Below are 21,351 nucleotides of genomic sequence, written 5' to 3'. Positions count from 1 at the left end.
ATATATATATATATGAGATCTATTTTATTTCCCTCTTTGGAGAAAATAGCAAATAAATGCCACCCTCTCTCCCAAGCATGTTTCCCTTCTAGTAAAGGAGGCTCCACCTCTGCTAGGGATTGATTCGCCCAGCAATTTTTAGGATAATTTATGGAGCAACCTGATGAGCCTATTGGGCGAGTTGCTCGGTCCTTGTAGCGTGGGTTCCTACCTGTTTGGGTGTTTTATTTTTTTTTTTCCCCTTCCCTTCCCCTCCCCTCCCCTCCCCTCCCTCTGCCTGCCGTGTGCCGGGGGGGGGGACGGTGGGATTGGCAGGGTCGCTATTCCCCAGCCTCTCCGGAGAAAACTCGGGGACGGGAGAGCGCCTTTACGCCCATGGATGCGTGGCGGGGCCCCGCGCCCCGCTGGAGCCGCCGCCGCGGGGCCCGGCTGCTGCTGCTGCTGCTGACCGTGCGGCTGGGGAGCGGGTGAGTACGGCGAGGACGCCCGCACCGCCCCGGCCGCCCGCACCCTCCCGCCGGCTCTCGGCTACCTGCGCATCGCGCCCGGGGCTGAGCTCGGGGGGCGCTGGGCGGGCTTGGGGCGGGGGAAGGGGGCGTGCTATGCCCCGCCAAACTTACCCCCCCCCGCCCCCCTCCAGGTGCCTGTGCTCCGGCGGCGGGTCCCGCGGGCGGCTGCGGGGGAAGCCGGCACCGGCAAAGTAAAACTTCTGCCGCATTCCACTTGTTCGCTGAGCGAGTCGGTGAGTCCGGACTCAGCTCGGTGCTGGGAAAAGCGCGTCCCCCCACCCCTCGCAGGGGCAGCCGGCTGGCAGGGGAGCCCTGCGCCCCGGGGAGGGGCGGCGGGGCGGCTGCCGCCAGGGGCGGCGAGCTCCCCGCAGCGCCGGCACCTCCCCGCCGCGGTGCCTGCCCGTCCCCGCTCGCTCGCCGCTTGCTCCGGGGAGCGGAGGCTGGAGTTTCGCTGGCGAGCGGCCGTGGCGCTGACGGCTGCTTTGGAAGAGCCGGGTCCGGCAGTCGGTGGTAAGGTGGGGGCACTGCTCGAGGTGCCGGCACTTGTTCACTGGGCTGTCCCGGCAGCGGGACGTCCTTGCACGGCATCCCGTGCCTCTGCAGCCCGCGGGAGTGCGATTGGGCCCACGCGTGGGATGGTGCCGGGCAGCTGCTCAAGTCCCCGAAGTTGGAAACGTGCATTTTAAAGAGAGAGTTACAAAATTGATCTGAAGGGCTCTGAAGAAACAACAGTTTGGTACTGTGTTATTAGTACTCGTAACAACTTAACGAAAAGGATTCATTCAACTCCATTAATAATTCAGAGCTAATGTGAGTCATTCCACAGGTTATACTCTCATAAAAATCAGAAGGCAGTACTGAAAGGGTATTTGAGGGTATTTGGCTGTTGCCCAGTGTGTCTTTCTTTTCAATGGTAGACCAAATTACCATTATAAGAGGATATACCAAGTGTGTACTATGAAGGCTGGCAAAAAAAAACCCAAAACAAACTATTAAACATTTTTTTAAGTTCATCAGACTGTAGATCCCTTCCCCATACTGAATGATGATTTATCAATCTGTGTGAAGTGTGTTGATCTCGGCTCATCTCTCATCTTCAGAAGGCTGCCATGTTACCCTACTTAGAAACACCACTGATTATACTTTTCTTAATCTGTGTCTTTTAAAACCTTGGCATATTATGGAAATATTTTTCAAAAGCATTGATGGAAATTACAGCAGTGCAGCTGTGCATCTTCAGAATGTTTCTTAATGAACATATTGTACCTCAGGTATGAAAGAAATTATCAAGTGGTTTGAGAGAAAAGAATATGCATGCTAATTTATCAGTTCAAAGACTTAGTTACAAAGGGGGAGGACTACCTAAAAAAAAGTTTGGTGTTTTTTTTTTTTGTTTGTCCAAGTGTGGTTGTGATTACAGGACTAGATCTAGATTATTGTGTCTACATCTCTTTAACAGTAGCATTTATAAATAAGTTGATAAGAAGTCTTCAGTGAGAAAAAGAGGTAACTTACAAGAATTATTTTATTTTGTGTTCCAGAACATCTCAGATAAAATGGAACCTTTGGTATAAATATCCATGTATCTGAATCAACTGTTTTCAGGCTTGCCTTTCATTCAGAGGCTACATGGGAAAATGGTGGTTGAGAGATTTTTCTTTTTTCCTTTTTTTTTTTTTTAAGTGACCACAAATGGCCATGTTTTTCAGACCCGACTCTCTGGTATGTAGTGCATTACAACTCAGAGGTGTTTGCAGAGAGCTCAGGAGCTCTAGCGCCCTTTAGCAGCAGCCTGACACAAAGTAGGATGAAAATACTATTTTTCTGCTTCTTTGGATGCCTTTCTGTAGTTTCAGCCCAAGCTTTTCCTTGAAGTTCAGACTAAAACACGGAAGTAATGCTTTTCTCAAGAATAGACCAGGCTGCACCAATTCTGGCTGTTTTTTTGAAAACATCTTGCAGGAGCCAACCCACCTTTTCAACACATACTTTTAAAAGGTTGCAAATTGCATCACTTCTAGTATGCATTTATACAGAAAGTACTTTGTGCTGAGTGTGAGTAAAGTTACTTCAGGTATAACAAATGAAGCTAAATCCTAAGCAAGAATGTTGGAAGTTGAGTACAACTAAGAGTTTATCTTTTTAATGTACTGCCCCAAAAGCTGTAGCATGACATTAGACTGAACTTGCTTCACCAAATGGATTCATTGCAGTTGAACTCTGTCCCATAAAACAGTTGTTTTCCCCCAGTTCTGCACATGCACCACAAACAGACCAGAATGGCCAATGCACTTGGTGTAACTTCATGAGTCAGTATTTTGAAGGACTATTTTTGTCAATAGCTGACATCTCTTTTGTAGCAGAAACTGGGCTGTGAGCCTTCCTATAAGGTATGTGCAGGAAAAGAGTAGTTACCCAGCAGTCACTGCAGTCCTAAATGTTCAGCAAACCCATTATTCTTGTTGAACTCAAATAAATAGATAATTCATAGGGAGAGCATAAGAGCTGACAACATAATTAATATTATCTCCTTAGTTCTAACCATACAGGTGCAGCATAACTGTAACATTTCTTCTAATTTATACTGCTTTAAATGGTATGTGCTGGTCAGCATCCCTAAGCGTATATTGTAAGCTTAACTTAATTTTGGCCATTTCTTCCCTTTCGTTTTGTAACCCAGTGTTCTAAAAAGCAATTATAAATGCTCCATTGGAATGTAACTGTCAGCAGGTGCAAATGTCAACTAATATTTTCTTTTCTATTTCAAAGTATCTCTTAGGAAAATACTTTTATAATACAGCCTATGTTTTCTTCTCATATAAATTCCTGGATCAGAGTTAAGCCTGTCATAACAACATGGGTTTCTTAATGCTTGATAATAGTGATTTACTGTTTCATTTGAACATCTGTGATGTTTATTCATTATTATCCTCACTCTTATGTGCTTTGTTCATGATGTGACAGTGAAGAACTTGTTATTTAGCAGCCCCAGTGGTTTCAAATAGGGTTTATTTTATTAAAAGTTTATTAATATTTTCTTTTATTAGTATAAAGTTTAACGAGACATAAATATTGAGAAATACTTATATTCTTTGCACACAATTTTCTTACAATGGATTTAAAGGAAACCTTCAAACTATGGCAATCCATTAAAAAAAGGGCTCTCATAGCAAATTGAACTACGTTTTCAATTACTTTTAACTTTCTGTTTGTTAAATATGCCTGATGTTATATAAGACCACCCTTGCTACCAATTCAAGCCTTTCTGAGCTGGATAGAAAAGGTTACAGGTGAGCACTCGTTTGCTTTGGTCAACTTCTTGTGGATACGTAAGTCTGGCCACAGAGTAAATTACAAGGTGGTTGGGGAATCTGTGTTTTTTCTTTGAAGCTGTAGAGGAATTGTAATAATCTTGGTTGAATACAACACCTAGCTTCTATGGCCAGTAGGTAGGACTACTTAAATGGACTTGGCATATGCACTGTTTGAAAGTGAGTTGTCTTGGTTTGTGCTATCATATGTATACTTAAAAAGTCATGTATGTTGAACTCATATAAAAACAAAGGTGAGCATCTCCCAAGATGGGCAAAGAGCCATTTTTGTAGCAACATTTATGAGAGAAGAGTACTAGGGCTTTTTTAATTACCTGCATAGCCCTTTCTTGCACTGCATACTAAATTAGAGCATGTACTTAGGTAAAATAACAATATTATAACTTATTTGGTAAAGAGCAACAGAAAGAGTGATAGTTATAAATGACAGTATGTAGCATACTGACAGGAGCCTTTCAAAGGATGGTGGATGACAGTGACACTAACTTTTATTTCTTAACAATTTCTCTGAACGGTAGTAATTTGTAAGGAGTAATTCAGATGCAATTGAATTAACATGGAGATAACACAGAAGTCCTGATTTTGCAGTTTTATGCATGCAAACATTTTTAATACAGCTGAAAATAGTGTGATGAGTTCAGTGGCCTACTTGTCTATGTAAAAACTTGATGCTACGTATCTAAACCTAAAATGGTCAATAATGCAACAACACTGAACTAATAGAGGTGACTGAAGAGACTAGAAAGACCAGCAGGAGTTGACCAGAACTGAACTTGTTTCAAAGAAGAGGGAAATCTCAGTGATATGGCAAAGATGGAAAGGAATAGTTTCTAAAATACACTTTCATTGGTGGATGTTCAATTCAGTAGGATCCGCTGTGACAACCCAGGCTGACATCAGAATAAACAAAACTAGAGAATTTGCCCTGGTTTCTGCATCAGGTTTGTTGCTTCAATATAACTTTTCTAAGTCCCTGCATAGAAACTTGGATGAGGAGGAATCCAATAAAGTATTTTACAGTATTTCTAGTCTGAGGTTTCTCTGGCTTCCAGGCAGTGGATCCTCTGCTAGCTGAAAAAAGCCTGATTTTTTCCCAGTACCACCTGCTACAGCTGGCTCAGCCACTGGATCCCACATCCATCTGTCTGTGGGGAAATCCAGGTCTTGGTTCATATCTCTGGTTCTGCAGGGCAACCTCAGGGTGCGGACCATGGCTGCAGCAGCTCCTCAGGAGTGTGGTGTGCATCTGGCTGCTCTTCAACAGGAAAACCAGTCACCAAAGCTCTTCCTGGCCCTGTGTGCCTCGGCCATGTTTTGCTTTGAATAGAACTCAAATGAATCCTGAAAATTCTTAAAGGAATCAGCATTTTGGCCAGAAAACATCCTGCTGTCTTCTCTTTCCAGCCTAGTCTTTCATGATAAGTTGTAGATTATTTGCTTGGAGAAACCTCCTCACCTCAGAGATGAGAAGCTGCAGTGCAGTTATATGCCTAGCAGGTGTTGCGGGATGAATGAACTACTCCAAAATGAAAGTTCTGTACAAATGTGTCACAATCAGAGATACTCTGCGCAGAGTGGAAATTTCCATCAAAATGGATTTACCCATGCTACAGTCATACTGACTACTATTAGAAGTATTTCCCTGGTGTCTGTAGTTTAAGAGGCTACTTGATAGCAGCTTAGATTTTTCTCTCAGATAAGTAAAGTGAGATACTTAAATTTCTTCAGAAAATATTGAATTGTTTGTTTAACCATTTTATAAACCCTTTCCATTTTTTCTTTGAAGAATATACCTAAAAAATGGGTAGATTATATAAATATTAGCCTCATTAATGGCAGATACACACAGAATATTACTTCCCTACTCCTGCTTCATACTGCTGAGATACTCTATCCCAGGATTCACTCCAGTACTGCTCCGGTGTACCTCATCTTCTTTTTGCTTCCTGCCTTGATCCTCAATTTCTTTTCTGTGTCTCTGCATTTATCTCTGGTAAGGTGTGAATGGCTAATTCTGTGTTTCTAAATTTATATGCAGTAATTTTTCTTATTTTCAGGAAGACAGACATACTGAGTAGGAAAGATCTGAGGTAACATGAGATACGTCTCCTTTGGATTAAATTATTTGAGGTCTTAAATGGATTGTTAGTCCTTTCATTTAATATGGTTTTCTCCTTATTTAAGGCAGTGTACCACGAGGGATTAAGTATTATTATTAAGTCTTATTATTATTAATGTAATATTATGGTCCAATTTTTCTTTCAGAATAAAGTTCAGCTGGATGGAATTTACATCAGGAAAGAGTTGTAGTATTAAGTATTAATTTAGGTGGCTAACTCTGTCAGTATAAGTCATGACAAATTTTTTTCTTCATTATCTGATGCCATATTTACATGGCAGAATAAATTACGTAGATGATTTTAAAAATAAAGTTCCCTCAGTGTTTTCCATGGGGAGAAAGGTGCTTGATCTTACCAGCATACAGCTGTGAAATATGTACTGGATTGTTTCAGACCTGCTGCAGGTGGGCTATGGACCTGTACCTTAGGTTCTTGCTTTGTTGATGAGGGCCATCCAACTGATGGTCTGCAGGTTGCATTCAGCAGTGAACAACTCTGACAGCCATACATTTTAATTGTCATCTGACAAGAGGTGGAATACTCCTGTTGTAAAAGGTGTGTGTTATATTTAATACACAATAAATTACAGTGGAAAAGAGATAATTTTGCTTGCAGAGAGAGAGAGAGACAGCAAGCTTTTTATTACATGGTTTAGGAATTTACATTAGCCCTTACGGAGTCTATTCACATCTTTGTACAATTATTCATTAATTTCATTAACCTTTGGATTAGTCCATAATTGACTAATGACAGTTACACTAAAATTTCAGTAGAACCCATTCACTGTATTTCTCTTGGGGACAAGTTGTCATTGCCTAGTTATTAAAGTTGTATGGTTTTTTTCTATGATTTTAAGCCAGATTCACCTATATGCCACTATTATGGTGCGCAGTTCAGTGCAAGTCTCTGGTTCTGTTGCTACTTCAGTCTATACGTATTTCTTTGCCTTCTGTGGGAGGAGACTGATACCTGCTCACATGTCTACCAGAATTTGGAAGTACTTGAAATAAGCTTGGTTTTGTGAAGGGCTGTAGGAGATTCCTAGTTACCTGAAGATTTTGCAGGAAATATGCAACGAATTGTGTTAGAACAAATGTTCACATGAATGTGTTGACGTACCAGCAGCTTAAATAATTGAAAATCTCTCATAAAGGAGAGATCTTTTATGTATTTCTTGAGATGCTGGTGACATTTTAAAGTAGAAATCTAACAAAGTTGACTTTGCAATCTGATGAATGTTATAGTGACTGTGGGATGGCATTTAATTAGGGTAACTGCTTTTTATTGAGGTTATGGTTCTCAGCATTCATTTATGTTATGTTTGTTTTAAGTCTAGTTCTGCTATGGAAAGTGTTTCTTGGATCAAGGCACTTAACCCATCAACAATATATCAGTTCATTCTGAACTTCATGACAATTAACCTTTCATCAGTCAAGTGCAGATAGAGATCTGCGCTCTCTTGAACAGGGTGCTGACACATGGCACATGGATTTATGTGTGTCTGTCCTTGTGTGATGATCTTAGTCTGAAACTCCCAGGAGATCTGATACTGCTGTGGTTAGTACATGTTTCAAATATCCAGACAGGTGATGCCTTTTCATCATCATGTCCTTCCTTAGCAGTTTAGGGATATTTTGTCCTTTATTTAATACCATTTGTCCCTTTTCAGTTATATCTACTTAGACTCCATAATTTGCTGTCATTATCCTTTTATCTTCTCTTCTCTGAATCTTCATTTATTCTCCACTGTTTTGTCTGGATGAAGAGTGCAATATGGCTGTTTACATTTTAATTATTTGATTGCATGGTCTGGCCAAAACCCACAAAGAAGGTAAAACTTAACAACTGAAAAAATAAGACTTACCAATTTACATTTCTATGTTTCATTCAAATCTATCCGAAACAAATCTCCCTAAGAATTTTAGTAGGTTTACACTTCAGTTTCAGTCAAGGCAGTACAGATTATCCTAAGGCCTGCTTTATCTTCCTGATAAATTTTATTTTTTGTTGCATGCAATGGCTGGAAGGCTTTCCTTAGAAGACATTTTGTAGAGGAAGGTGAATATATATTTGTCTGAAAATTTTATAACAAAATGCTCTTGATCTCTAAGATTAAAATATAGTTGACATAAGGGCCCCTACTAATTTTTCAGGTAGCATTAGAAATGTTTGTACTATAAGAAAGGAAGGACCTACTTACTGGAGATAATGGGTACTTTCAAATACTTTCCTAGGCAAAGAACTGCTTTAAGGTATCATAGTAACGATTTTCTCAGAACAGAGGAAGAGGTGTACTTACACTGCAAATGTGGGTGTTACGATCAATAAGTTACCCAGTTTTTGTAAGCCAAAACAAAACACATAACACATTCTGCAAGTTTGTAATCAGAACATAGAATAATTGATGTGAGGAAAGACAAGTGAGAAGTGTGTCCTATTTCCTTGCTTCTCTGGGGTGAAATAAGAACTGCTCAGAGCATCAGGAATAATGATATTAGCATAGCCTTTCCTGAAGACAATTTACTTCTTTTCATGTTGAAAGATTGTTTTTACCAAGTTCATATGTTTGTGGGCAGGGCTGATGTTCAGAGGGAGCTGGAAAGACTGGGGAAATGGGTTGACAGGAACGTTATAATATTCATCAAGGATGAGTGCTAAGTCCTGCACCTGGGTGGGAAGCCCCCATCAGCAGGACAGGCTGGGGACTAGCTGGCTGGGGAGCAGCTCTGCCAGAAAGGACCTAGAGTTCCTGGTGGACAGCATGGCACCTTGGCAGCAAAGAGGGCCAGCAGCCTCCTGGGCTGTGGGACCAGGCACACACTCAGGATGTTGAGGGAAGTGACTGTCTCCCTCTGCTCAGCACTTGTGAAACCACATCTAGATACTGCATCCAGTTTGGGATTTAAACTGGAGGGAGGTCAGCAAAGGACTACCAAAATGGTGAGGCAGGATCACTTGCCCTGTGAGGAGAGGGCTGTTCAGCCTGGAGAAGAGGTGGCTTTGGGGGGACCCAACAGCAGACCCCAGCACTTACGGGAAGGTGATTGAGAAGACGGAGGTTGGCTCTTCACAGTGGTGCATGGTAAGAGTATGAGTAACAATGGTGATGAATTGCAACAAGGGGAGTCCCAACTAGGTATTAAGGAAAAAAAATTCAACAGTGGAACAAGTTGTCTGGTGACGTTGTGGGATCTCTGTCCATGGAGTTTTCAAAGACCCAACTGGACTAAGCTCTAAGCATCCTGGTCTGAATTCAGTATTGGCCCTCCTTTGAGTAGAAGTCAACTTCCCAAGATCCCTTCTAAAATTGCATGATTCTGTAGAAAACAGCAGGAATCAGCTTGGTTTTTTTTCTTCAGTTGGGTTAGTTAGTTTGTTTGTTTGTTTGTTTTAGTATCGTTTGCTGTCTTGTGCAAGATTCTTGCTCTCTATTGTGTAGCATTTAAAAGAGAGGTGCAGAAACAGGTAATTGTCTCCATCAGGTGTGCAAAACTGAGAAGAAGACTTTTGTGACCCCATATGGAGATAAAGAGTTATTTTTACTAAGACGGTCAAAGTGCGATCACTATACTAATCAAGTTGAATATGTTTGAGAATCCAGCAGCTCTGAACTGGCACAGAGAATTACCTGTACTTGGACAGATAGATGTGAGGAAAATTTTCAATTGATTTCTGGACTGCAACTTGATAGGAGTAGAGGCAGCAGTCATACTGGTCTGAGCATATCAATATTTGGGTGAACTTTCAAGGAGAGAAGATTAACTCTGTATTATATGAGAGGACTGATGGATAAAGAATATCTGTGATGCTTTGAGTCCAGATGATATTTTTTGTGAGATCTTTAAAAACCATTTGAATTAATAACAAATTTGACCAGTGTCATTTCAAATAATATGTAGCATTATCTGAAAGTTGACTTGAAGGAGAGCAATTTGTGTGGATCCCAGAACAAAATTGTTCTTCTGGAATACATTTTTAATAATATCTGTTGTTCTTCATGTTAAAAATTCACATTTCTATAAATGTTCTTTGCAGTCAGGTTGTGCTTTTATCAAGTGTTTAGAGTTAAGTCTGGTTGTATTTTACAGTAATTTCTGTTTGGATTACTTTTTGTTATATTAGTATCACAGACATGTTGAAGATCATTTTATAAGAAATGTGATAATACTTTTAAATGAAGGTCTTACTGAGATTAAAATTAATTGTTCTGAAGTTATTGTGTGTGGGAGAAAATGTTTCATATCTTTCAGAGATGTACTTCAAAGCTGTAATGACTCAAAAGAGCTTGATCACCTGATGCTTGTGATATGTATTAAGATATCACAAGTCTGATAGTCTAAACAGTCAAATATGTAACCAACTCTTTTCATTACAGGGAATGAACAACAGAGGTACCTGATTTTATTCTGTTAGTGCTATGATTGTTCTTTTTTTTTTTTTAAACAAGGCTTTAGTTATTTAATACTAAGTGAACTTCTTTATGTAGCTTATCCTAAAAATCTAATGTTTCTTTCTATATAAGAATTTTTAATATTTTCTTCCACACTTTTCCCTGATAATTTTACTGCTGACTTAAGGTCCAGATTCATCCCTTCAGTAAAAACTCAGGAAGGAGAGGGGAAAGAGGAAACAGCACAGGAAATTATAAATAGCCAGATAAATATGAGATTCAGGATGGTGAAGAGCAGAAGACAGTACGTGCACCCAGAAGAAGAATCAACCTAACAGTATGTGGTAGGTACTCTGGAAGAAAGATGTAGGAAATAAGTAAAACATACTTCAGTGTGAGAGAGAAATACATTTTGACACACAAAAGAATATGCCAGAGTCTGGCAAGGCAGAAGGAGGGGGAAATAATTTGATAAAAGTGTCTGAGATGGAATGGGTGGAGGGTAGAGAAAAAAGATTTTTGTCAAGAGAGTGTCTAAACCCGTTTAGGGAGGATGAAGATGAAGGAATACAACATCAGTGACTCTATATCCCACAGGATTAAGAAGAGCAAGTAATGCTTGCTTCTGGAGATGTATTTTCAGTAGCTGCATTGCTTTGCTTGCAGTTACGCTTATTTTGCCAGAAATTTTCTGCAATGAATAAAGCACATCAGTGAAGAAGCTGATGATGAAATGCAAAAGGGAGTTAATTTCTGCAGAAATGTAATAGAACTGATGAGTATGAAGTCAGCCATCAAGTTCGGAAGATAAATCTTGAGAGATTTTTAAACCATCCAGTACTGACAGCTAGCAGTGGAAGAAAGCTTTCAACAAAATCTTTTGAAGAAAAAAGCAATTGTGTCCTATTCTAGTAGTCTTGACTATGTGGTCCTGCTGCTATTGCTGCTACTGATAAGAAGTAATATTTGTGTATGTGCAAGAGCCCCAATCCTTTTTCAGCTTCTGAAGGATACTACAAGTCTGTCTGAGGCCCTTGTTTTATCTTAGGGAGATCCAAGAAAATATGTAAATATGTGTTTTAAATTGCAGAGATAAGAGTAATTGCTGTTTCCTACCATGTTGAAGTTGCATTTTTTGCTCTCTGTAAGGAAGCTCTTCTGTCTCAGGCACTGCTTAAACTTATCATCCTTCTAGAGTTCAGCTTTTCATCTATACCTGGTCCTATACCTTTGTCATGCACATGACACATGGCTAAGTACTGGCTTTTTTAGCTTCTGAATTAGAATCATCACCAGCATCTGTAAAAGTGTCTGACTCTGGATGTGAGGGTGTCAGTGACCGTGTTTTGTTTTTCAGCAATGCGCTAGGTCTTTTTTCGTGTGTAGGATTTGGCTAGGTCAGATGACCCCTGAACTCTTGTTGATGGGGCCATGAAATATACTTCTTTACCACATACAAGCATATCATGTTTGTTATTCTGGAGTAAGGTAGGGTCTGGTTAGGTGTCTGATAGGTTGGAAACCTTCCCTGGAAACCTCGTCTGTCTTGACCGACTTCTTATGAAGCATTGTCTGGTTAAATGCAGTATTTTAACAAACCTCTGAAGTTGTACTGTTGCTTGCAAAGTATTCTCCCATGTTTACAATTTGGGAAACATTACCATTTTGTCTGAAAGTTGAGAAAAATAGTATTTTTTTTTTAAAGTACTGGAAAACAAAAGTTAAATTGTGTTATACCTAGACAAAGAGCATAAATGTAATATGCTGGGAAGCATGGCCAGTGAATAACAGCTGTCTTAAGGCATGTTTTGTGATTTAGAGAAGTGTCATTGTGCCCTACCCCTGTATTGGTAAAACTCCCAAAGCAACTGCTTTTGGCTGCTGTTGGAGAAGATCCTCAGCTAAATGAACTAACACAACTACTTTCATGGTTTTCGTTGGCATGTGTAATGCAAAAAGGAAAATTTTATGTTCCTTTCAGCTCTTTTGGTGTAGAAATTATCTGAAACACTGACTTTCCTTCTTATTTATTTATTTATTAATTAAATGATCATAAGAGCATTCCCTGTATGGAAGGAACACTGTATCTCCAAATAGACAGAGCTACTGTGCAGTGTTGTTTAAACCTCATGGCCACTGAGGCCTTGATTGAGTTGCTTGTGCACAGGCATGAGAGGTCGGTGAAGATAACAAAGGTTCCCAGCCCAGTCTCTACTGCTTCTCCAGAAGTCTATGAGTTCCCTATAAATCAGCCCCACTTGGAGGACTGGGTACCCTCAGATGTGTTGGGTGAGAAGAGGAGCCTGGGAATGGACAACTAAATTAATCCCTAGCTATATTTAAATACTCCCAGCTATGCTATACGTGTAGTTCTACATTTAATACTTTGATACGCATGACGCAAATAGCAGTAGGACCACTCTCACTATGTCCATTTTTTTTTCCAGTTCATTACATAACCTGACAGATGTTAATTGCAACTTAAAGCTAATCTGATTGTTTTTTCTCATATTTAAAGGAGAACAAAGACCTATGATATTAATGTCTGAAGAAGAGCATGTTGCCTGATGTTGAAAAGACTTATTTAGTCATTAGTCGCTTGTGCTCAGGGATTTATTAGTCATGGTAATGTCTCCAATTAGTTGAAGGACAGAGAGCATAATTAGGGCACTTTTTACCTAATTACTGTTAACTGTATACATGCAGTTTACTGTTGAGTTTATGAGGCTAGCTGAAGTGTTGTAACAGCAAGCATGTTAAGAAGTTAGGTCTCTTTCTTATTTATAAAATCATTAAAATGAGGATCAACACCTGCAGTAATAGATGCAAAATAGTGTTGTGCCATGGAACAGAAATGTTTTAATGTCTGATAACATTTTTTGTTCTAAATCATTGTCTCTACAGACATTCTGAAAAAGACCTACTGAGTGAACTTTATTGAAAAAAAATATTTTACAGTAAATGGAGAGAGGGTTAAGTATTATGTTCTGTGTATAGTGAAATAACCTTTAGATGAACTTGGAAAGGAAAAGAATTCCCCTTTAATTAAGTTTGCCTTTCTTCCTGGGTTTGTGAGAGAGAGGGGAAAGTGCTACTGTTAAAGTGAAGGTGGAGTTAATTGACATTAATCTTCGTGGGTTTGTTAGATTTATTTTAACTGCAAAGAAGTAAAAAGGTGCTCAGCCCAAGTTAACCGTTGCTAAATATTTGAATGGCATACCTGAATTTAACATTTTATTTTCTGGTTTGGAATGAAGTTTGCTGTCTTCTGTCTTTCCTTTTACCCCATTCCAAACCCTGGGGAAAAAGCTGGACTTCGCAATGTGAGACACACAGAAACTTGGGTAAAAGGTGAACAGTTTTGAACCATCTTTTTTCCAAAATAAGTGTTTCTTAACGAACATGGTCTAGCACCCTCAGTGCACCATCTCAACTGGTCCTGCCAACTGTATAATTCTGGAAGGATTTCTGCCTTTGAAACAGAGTGGGTCAAATCTATTTTGTATGACAAAGATCAGTAATTCAGATGCCTGGAAATGAATATGTACACAATGTCTGTCCTGTTGCCTTTGTGTGTTTAGCTGCTTTTTTGGGGGAGCTACCTGCTTTATGCAACTCCTCTCAAAACCTCTGGATTGAGAATTCAAGTTGGCAGGTGTTGTGTGCTCTGCTTCACTGGAGAGCATACAGAAGACTTTCTATATATTCTGGTCACTTCTGTTTTCCAGCCAACATCATTCCTGTCTTATCTCAGTCCAGTGGCTGTGCGTCCGTGGCTACAGCTTAGGAATCAAAAGTGTAGAACTGGTTGCCATCAGCACTGCAGAGGTGTTATAGTCTTTATTGCATGCTCAATGGTCTTGGGCATATCTTAAAAAAGAGTTAAAATTCTTCAAATTCTCTGCAAATAATTGGGGTGATCCTAAGGGTCAGGTGCCCTAAGCCTTTACAGTGATCTGGTGGTTTTGCTGTACTTTCTGCTCTTTGTGGGATGGAGGACAAAAAGAGGAAGAAGAAAAGGTCAATTTTGTAGTGGGCATGTCTCTTTCCTTAGAGAGCTGCTTATAAATTAAGTTTTACTCCTCACCATCTTAATGACCCTGGGGAAAGGCTGGGATTGCCTCTGCACTCTTAGCAACGGTAAGCTAATTTATATAGTAATTAGATGACATACAAGGAGACCAAAAATATATATAAAAAAAGCAGCGTGGTAATGAAACATGAAAGAGAAGGCAATAGGTAGCTTTGAGGGGAAAAAGAGTGTACATTTACAAAAAACTTAGCTTCCTGCTTCTTTTAGTGCTCCCATTAGTGGGATCTTGCTAATGGGAAATATTAAATATTTAATATCTGACATTTCTATAATGTCTATGTAGTGCACTAAAGATTAAGTATTTCATGGTGCATTTCAATTTAAAAGAATGAAAGCACTTTTCAGACTGTTACAGGGGAGGCTGTCAGTGAACCTTGTATTTAGATTGCATATTACTTTCAGCTATAATGGACTCTTGCAACTTGTTTGCAGCAAGCTAGGTATGAAAGTCCCAATATCCTAGCAGTGCCTTTTGTTCATCCTCTGGGAACCTGTTGAGCTGTGGCAAGCTCCCTGTTGCACTTCCCAGATTAAGCAGGCGTGCCAAAACCACCAAACAGTTTCTACAGCCATGACAGTCTTGATTTTCAGTGAGACTTGCTAGTGTTATCTGAGAGGTGATTCAAGGTCTTACGAATACAAACTGGTTTGGTGCGTTCCCACAAAGGGGTGCAATAAAAGCCAGGCGTGCCTACTGCATCTCTGTCCTTTCCTGACTTTTTCTGTCCTTTCCTCCTGAAGGCATAGTATTGTCTCTGCGTGGAACATGCTGGTGGTCTTCATTCCTGTAGGAAATTTACTGAAAAATTCCACCCTCAGTTTTGAGGGCAGTGTATGTCCGTGTGTAATTTAGAAGCCCTTAAATCCCTTTCTAATAATATAGCAGTAACATTTTTAGTTTTAGTGTACAATACAAATTGGTACAAGGACAGTAATTTAATTCCTTTCTTTTACTGGAATATCTGTGCTTATGCTAACATTGGAACTGATTTATATGGATTGCATATGCTCTGTAATAATTGCTAGCCAGTGTCCATTTGTGAAGATACGTTGTGTGACTGTCAGAGTTACTGCTATCAGTCTGATGCACTTTGCTTGACTTGAAGCCCATAGCAGTTCCCTGAAATAAGCTGGATGAGTAATATAGATTGCAAACTTTAGCACTGGAGGAATACTTAAGTCCACTCTCATTTGATTCACATGGAAAGAAAACTACTTCCAGGCATTCTTTGACCTTTTGGTGATATCTGAGTGAATCTGCAGATGCAACTGAGGTATTGCGATTTTTTTCTAATAACTCAGTGATAAACTATATATTGCTGCTTATTTAATTAAAAGTTAGGCAATAAATGAATGTGTAAAAGTGTTTTCCTTGTGCATTTGTTTAATCTCGATAAAATAGGTAGTTAACAAATGATCTTCTTAACTGAAAGGAATGGTACAGCATTTTAACTATACCACGTATACATGCACACACATAATTGACACACGACTTCAGCTTCTGTGAGTGTTTAATCATAGCACATGGATGTAATGTGTGTTTGCTTTCTTAAAATTTGAGTTGAATAAGTATACAGTCTTATTTTTTTATATCATAACTAGAATGGAGGCTACTGGGAAGGAGATTCTGTTAATGTTCTTGACACCAAGATGTATCTATTACCTTGATTAAGCATCTCTTAGAAATATTAGTACCTGTGGTGGGTTGACCCTGGCTGGACACCAGGTGCCCACCAAACTTACTCTATCACTCCCCACCTCAGCTGGACAGGAGAGAGAAAATATAATGAAAGGCTCATGGGTCGAGAAAAGGACAGGGAGACATCATTCACTAATTACATCACGGGCAAAACAGACTTGACTTGGGGAAATTAGCTTAGTTTATTATCAATCAAATCAGAGTAAGTCAATGAGAAATAAAAACTAAATCTTAAAACACCTTCAACCCACCCTTCCCTTCTTCCTGGGCTTAACTTCACTGCTGAATTTTCTACCTCCCTCCCTGAGGCGCAGGGGCGTGGGCAATGGGGGCTGTAGTTTGTTCATCCCTCCTTCCTCAGGGGGAGGACTCCTCGCACTCTTCCTCTGCTCCAGTGTGGGGTCCCTCCCATGAGAGATGGTCCTCCACGAACTTGTCCATCATGGGACGTTCCCACAGGCTACAGTTGTTCATGAACTGCTCCAGCGTGGGTCGCTTCCACAGGGTGCAGTCCTTCAGGAACAGACTGCTCCAGCGTGGGTCCCCCATGGGATCACAAGTCCTGCCAGCAAATCTGCTCCAGCATGGACTCCTCTCTCCACAGGTCCAGAGGTCTTGCCAGGACCCTGCTGCAGTGCAGGCTTCCCATGGGGTCACAAGGAGGCTCCTTTGGGCATCCACCTGCTCCAGCGTGGGGTCCTCCGTGGGCTGCAGGTGGACATCTGCTCCACCGTGGACCTCCATGGGCTGCAGGGGGACAGCCTGCCTCACCATGGTCTTCACCATGGGCTGCAGGGGAATCTCTGCTCTGGTGCCTGGAGCACCTCCTCCCTCTCCTTCTTCACTGACCGTGGTGTCTGCAGAGTTGTTCCCCTCGCATATTCTCATTCCTCTCCTCTGGCTGCAATTGCGCAGGCTTTTTTTTTCCTCTTCTTAAATATGTGATCCCAGAGGCACTACCACCATTGCTGATGGGCTCGGCCTTGGCCAGCGGTGGGTCCGTCTTGGAGCCGGCTGACATTGGCTCTGTTGGACATAGGGGAAGCTTCTAGCAGCTTCTCACAGAAGCTATCCCTGTAGCGCCTCCGCTACCAAAACCTTGCCATGCAAACCCAATACCGTACCATGATCTGAAAATTGAATACATGTAGGAATTACATTTTGTGTTTTAAAACAGGAAAAGGCTGACAGTAAGAAGATGCCTGCTGCTGCTTTTATGAGCTTGAATCATGGCTTGAGTTTTTCTATATGGGTGAGGTGTTAATGCTTCTCTTGACATGTTTATTAGCTTACACTCTCTACTTCTACATAAAACAAAATGTTGGTGTTTCAAATAAGGGCTTGCCTCTTTCTGTTGGCACCAGAATGCATTTGGATTTTTATAAAGTACTCTAAATAGTGTTCAAGGCTTTATCAGTTTCTTTTTCACCTCTTGTGTATTTAGTTTCACTGTTGGTTTTTTTTTTCCTAACCTTGTTTTTTTATTCACTCACCATAGAGCTGATAAAACAGATGATGAGGATGATGAAGATCTAACTGTGAATAAAACATGGGTCCTTGCACCAAAGATTCATGGCGGGGATGTAACTCATATACTGGACTCCTTACTTCAAGGATATGACAATAAGCTTCGGCCAGATATTGGGGGTAAGCCCTTAAAATAATTCAGTAAATAGAAGATGTGAACCAGAGATGGTCCGCATTTCATCAAAGATGGCAAACACCCACTTAATGCAATTTTTAAAACTTAATATAGCAAGTTAAATATAACAGCAATAAAATGCAGTGGTTTTCTGGACCTGGTAAAAATAATGTTCTATGCAAGAGTAAAATTTTTATGTTTACAGTCTCTTTTTCCTATGTAAAGTGTTGCTTTTTTAGGACAGTGGGCAATCTATAATAAATTATTAAAAATCAATTATATTTTGCTTTGTTTAACTAAGATCTTCTGACAGAAAGAATTGTAGATACAAACCAGCCATGGTTATTTAAAAATTTGATCCTGAGTCTGTAGGAGTTTATTAAAGAATTATTCCTAGATATTTTACTCTTACCATAGAAAATGCGTTGCAAGTGTGTGTTTTGAGCAAATTTAACTGAACTCAGCTCTCTTCTTCCCTTAGCTCAGATTCTGAAAAACTTCATAAGAATCTGAAAAAAAACCCTTAAGACTATATCTTTTCTAGAGGAATATAAGAAGGAAGACTGCATTACTATAGATCAAACTTTGCAACTAGTAGGAAGGCAATTTTGTCTTTCAATAGTCAAAGTATCAATTTGCATATAACTATTAAGTGTAGATATTTGGAAAAATCTTGTGTTGAAGACATGGAATACATGAAACCTTGCCAGCTCTTGTGTACCACATGCATGCTGGATCAAACTAAGAAAAATAATTTATTTTCTCTGAGTTTGTTTCCTGAACTGTGAAGGGAGAGGTGGAGGACACAATTATTTGTTAAATACTTGGCATTCCCTATCAAAGGAATGCTATGTAAGTCTGTAAGCTGCTTATACGATAAACAATACAACAATCCAGACTTGTTTCATTTATGTAGGACAACAGAGAGATGGAATCTCAAACTAAGTATTTTCTTTTGAAAGCGTCTGACAAATTGTTTTCTTCCTCAAATTTCTTAGTTCTGTTTTGTTGTTGACTGTTACCCTGAAGATGTTGAATGGCAATTTTTCTCTCCCTGTCGTAATACAATCACATGTGAGTCTCATGAAGTTTGTTGTAAGTCTTCGCCTTCATGTTCATTTAATTGAATTACTGCAAACACTTAGGCAACAATAAAAATCTTCCAGCATATTTTTCTTTAAATTCTCAATGTGTGACAGATGTATAGCATTACTTTTTTTTTTTTTTTCCCCCCGACTGCTTGGTGCAACAGACAGCAAAGGGATTATGAAACTGTCTCCACTAGGATTCCTTCAAATGGTTAGCTGGTAGGTGGTAATGAAAGAAAAGAGAATTCTGTTTCTGTTCTCTCCCCATAAAACTTAGAAATAAAGTGAGGGAAAATAGAGGAAGAGAAGTTTATTCTGACACATCAAATGGATTTAGATGCGCAAGGAAGAATTTTGGTGTAATCCTTACCTTCACTTTTCTGGTTATGTACTGAGTCTTGATAGGGCAAGAACTCTGCCTTTTTGTGAGTAACTCAATGTACAACTTTTTGGATTCCAAATATCAGTTCCTGAAAGACAACACTTGGTTCTAGCTTCTCTCACATAAATGCTCCCTTTCTTTTTCGTCTTCTGGATGGAAGTTGCAGACTTTTGCCACATGGCAGAAATTTTGGTTAACATAAGATGGAATTTCTGAGTGAAAGCATTGCATTCTGTCCAGCTGCTTGGGAAATGCAGCAGATATTTAACAGATAGAAAAACAAAATCAGGCTATAGTGCATTCATCTTAGTCTGCTTCAATTATGTGGATAAAATCTGGTGTCAGATTCCACATCTTCAGAGTATATGTCAGTACTTGTACAACAAGGTTATTGAACTGGAATTCTGATTATCTTTCAAAGCAATAATATTGCACAGAACATTTTTACTATTGAATTACACAGCTCAGTTACAATGGCAACATTTTTTATTTTGAACCTGGACTTTTTTGGTTTGAATACCAGAACAGAATTTTGTTTTCTTCCTGATGTTGACACAGAATGTCAGCATCTCAGAGTGAGATAAGGGGTTTAATTGTTAAACATGAAGTTAGTTGAGGGAGGTGATAAAGGAGAGCCAAATGAAAATTGAAACGTCAGAGGCAATACTGAATTTTAATAAGTGAAAACCACACTGTCATTTTGTGTTTGTCTCATTCAAATATTCATGAGTTGTAGTGATTTCTTAACTGCTACCCTATGCTATGTTTATTAATCTTACTAATCTTTATCTCAATTTATGTAATATACTTTGAGGTGTTTGGAGCATAAAAAAACTAGTATTAAAGTACCTTCTGCTCAGTATGAAGTAATAGTAGTTACCAGATGAAGTCTCTTATCTGTAGTATCCTTTAATTACAGATACAACCTTGGAGTGCTGATATATTAATAAAGCAGTATTATTCTCACTGTAACATTACCTTTTGGCTACCTGATTTTATAACCATACTGTTTTAGCCTCAGTCATGCATCAAACTACCTGTTATTTTTCAACTTTCCTTTTTCAAGGAAAGAATTCTGGCTGCACACTATTCCATCTCTGACACCTTATGGACACTGATATATTAATATTAGCCTATCAATGTACAGCACATTCTTTCCAGCTATGTCTCATGTCCAGTGTTGTGTATTATATGAGTGAAACACAACTGATCAATCTGAGAGTTTAATTAAAAATAGGGAATAATCATCACATATCTACAACTCTAATGGAGCGTTTTCAATCAGCAGTTTGAGGAAAGTCATCACTGAAAGAATTTTTAAGAATGGTGAGGATGATTGCTCACGGATATAGAGAAATTGGATAACTAGAGAAATTTGGATAGTTGTAATTGCCCTATAAGCAGGGCATGGTGAGTAATTGCATCTCAGTGCACTAATGTGAAAAGACTTGTACTTAGGGATATAAGGGATACATGGACAAAAAGTGGGCTTTGAAGAGACTAATAGAAGCACTAATTCTGAAAAGATAAGGATATTATGGGAAATTCTGTTGAGCAGGTGCTGTTAGTGTAGCATTGATGAAAGGATGATATAGGCAGGAAAGTAATAAGCCTGAATAAGCAGGAAAATATCAGGTAAAGCTAGAAAGGTATGTATTCTGAGATGAAGAATATTTTGCGAGAATTGAAGGAAATTGAAATACAAGAGCAAGATGTAGAAGAGCATATGCAGTGAATGTTAAGGGTACTGAAGGTGTGCACTGCATAGAAAATGATGGAAATAATAAAAGTTGTGAGGTAGGAATATTTGCTAAAGATGGGTTTCTTTTAAATAAAAAGGTAAAAGAAGAAGTGTGGAGAACAGGGCTCTGCTTTCATCAAAATCACTTTGAAAAAATTCTTCAGAGATGGAGCTGGAAGCCTGCTGTAGACACTTGAGGCCAAATTTTCAATATAGGTAGCCATATACGTAATACTCTTAGATAGCTGATTGTGAGAATTGTATTATTCCATTAAAAACTATTACGAATTGAAGGCCTCTGTTATTCCTGAATGTGGTAGTCACATAATTGCTTTATCACCAAGAAGAGATGCTT

At 39.4% G+C, this 21,351-nt stretch overlaps 1 protein-coding gene across 1 annotated transcript in view; it reads left to right on the top strand.

Moving 5' to 3' along the window:
• The first annotated feature begins 272 nt into the window (after positions 1-272).
• Positions 273-21,351, top strand: part of GABRG1 (gamma-aminobutyric acid type A receptor subunit gamma1) — a 62,330-nt gene continuing 41,251 nt past the window's right edge. The window contains exons 1-2 of the mRNA XM_087736808.1: positions 273-467; positions 17,642-17,790. Of these exons, the coding sequence (XP_087592934.1) occupies positions 376-467; positions 17,642-17,790 (241 nt within the window). The 5' untranslated portion in view covers positions 273-375. The remainder of the gene's footprint in view (positions 468-17,641; positions 17,791-21,351) is intronic.

The sequence above is a fragment of the Nipponia nippon genome, unplaced genomic scaffold (assembly GCF_047370975.1).
Source record: "Nipponia nippon isolate SJK-2023a ecotype South Korea unplaced genomic scaffold, ASM4737097v1 scaffold_6, whole genome shotgun sequence".
Lineage (NCBI taxonomy): Eukaryota > Metazoa > Chordata > Aves > Pelecaniformes > Threskiornithidae > Nipponia > Nipponia nippon.
Note: the sequence above shows the minus strand (reverse complement) of the source record. Positions and strands in the feature narration are given on the sequence as shown.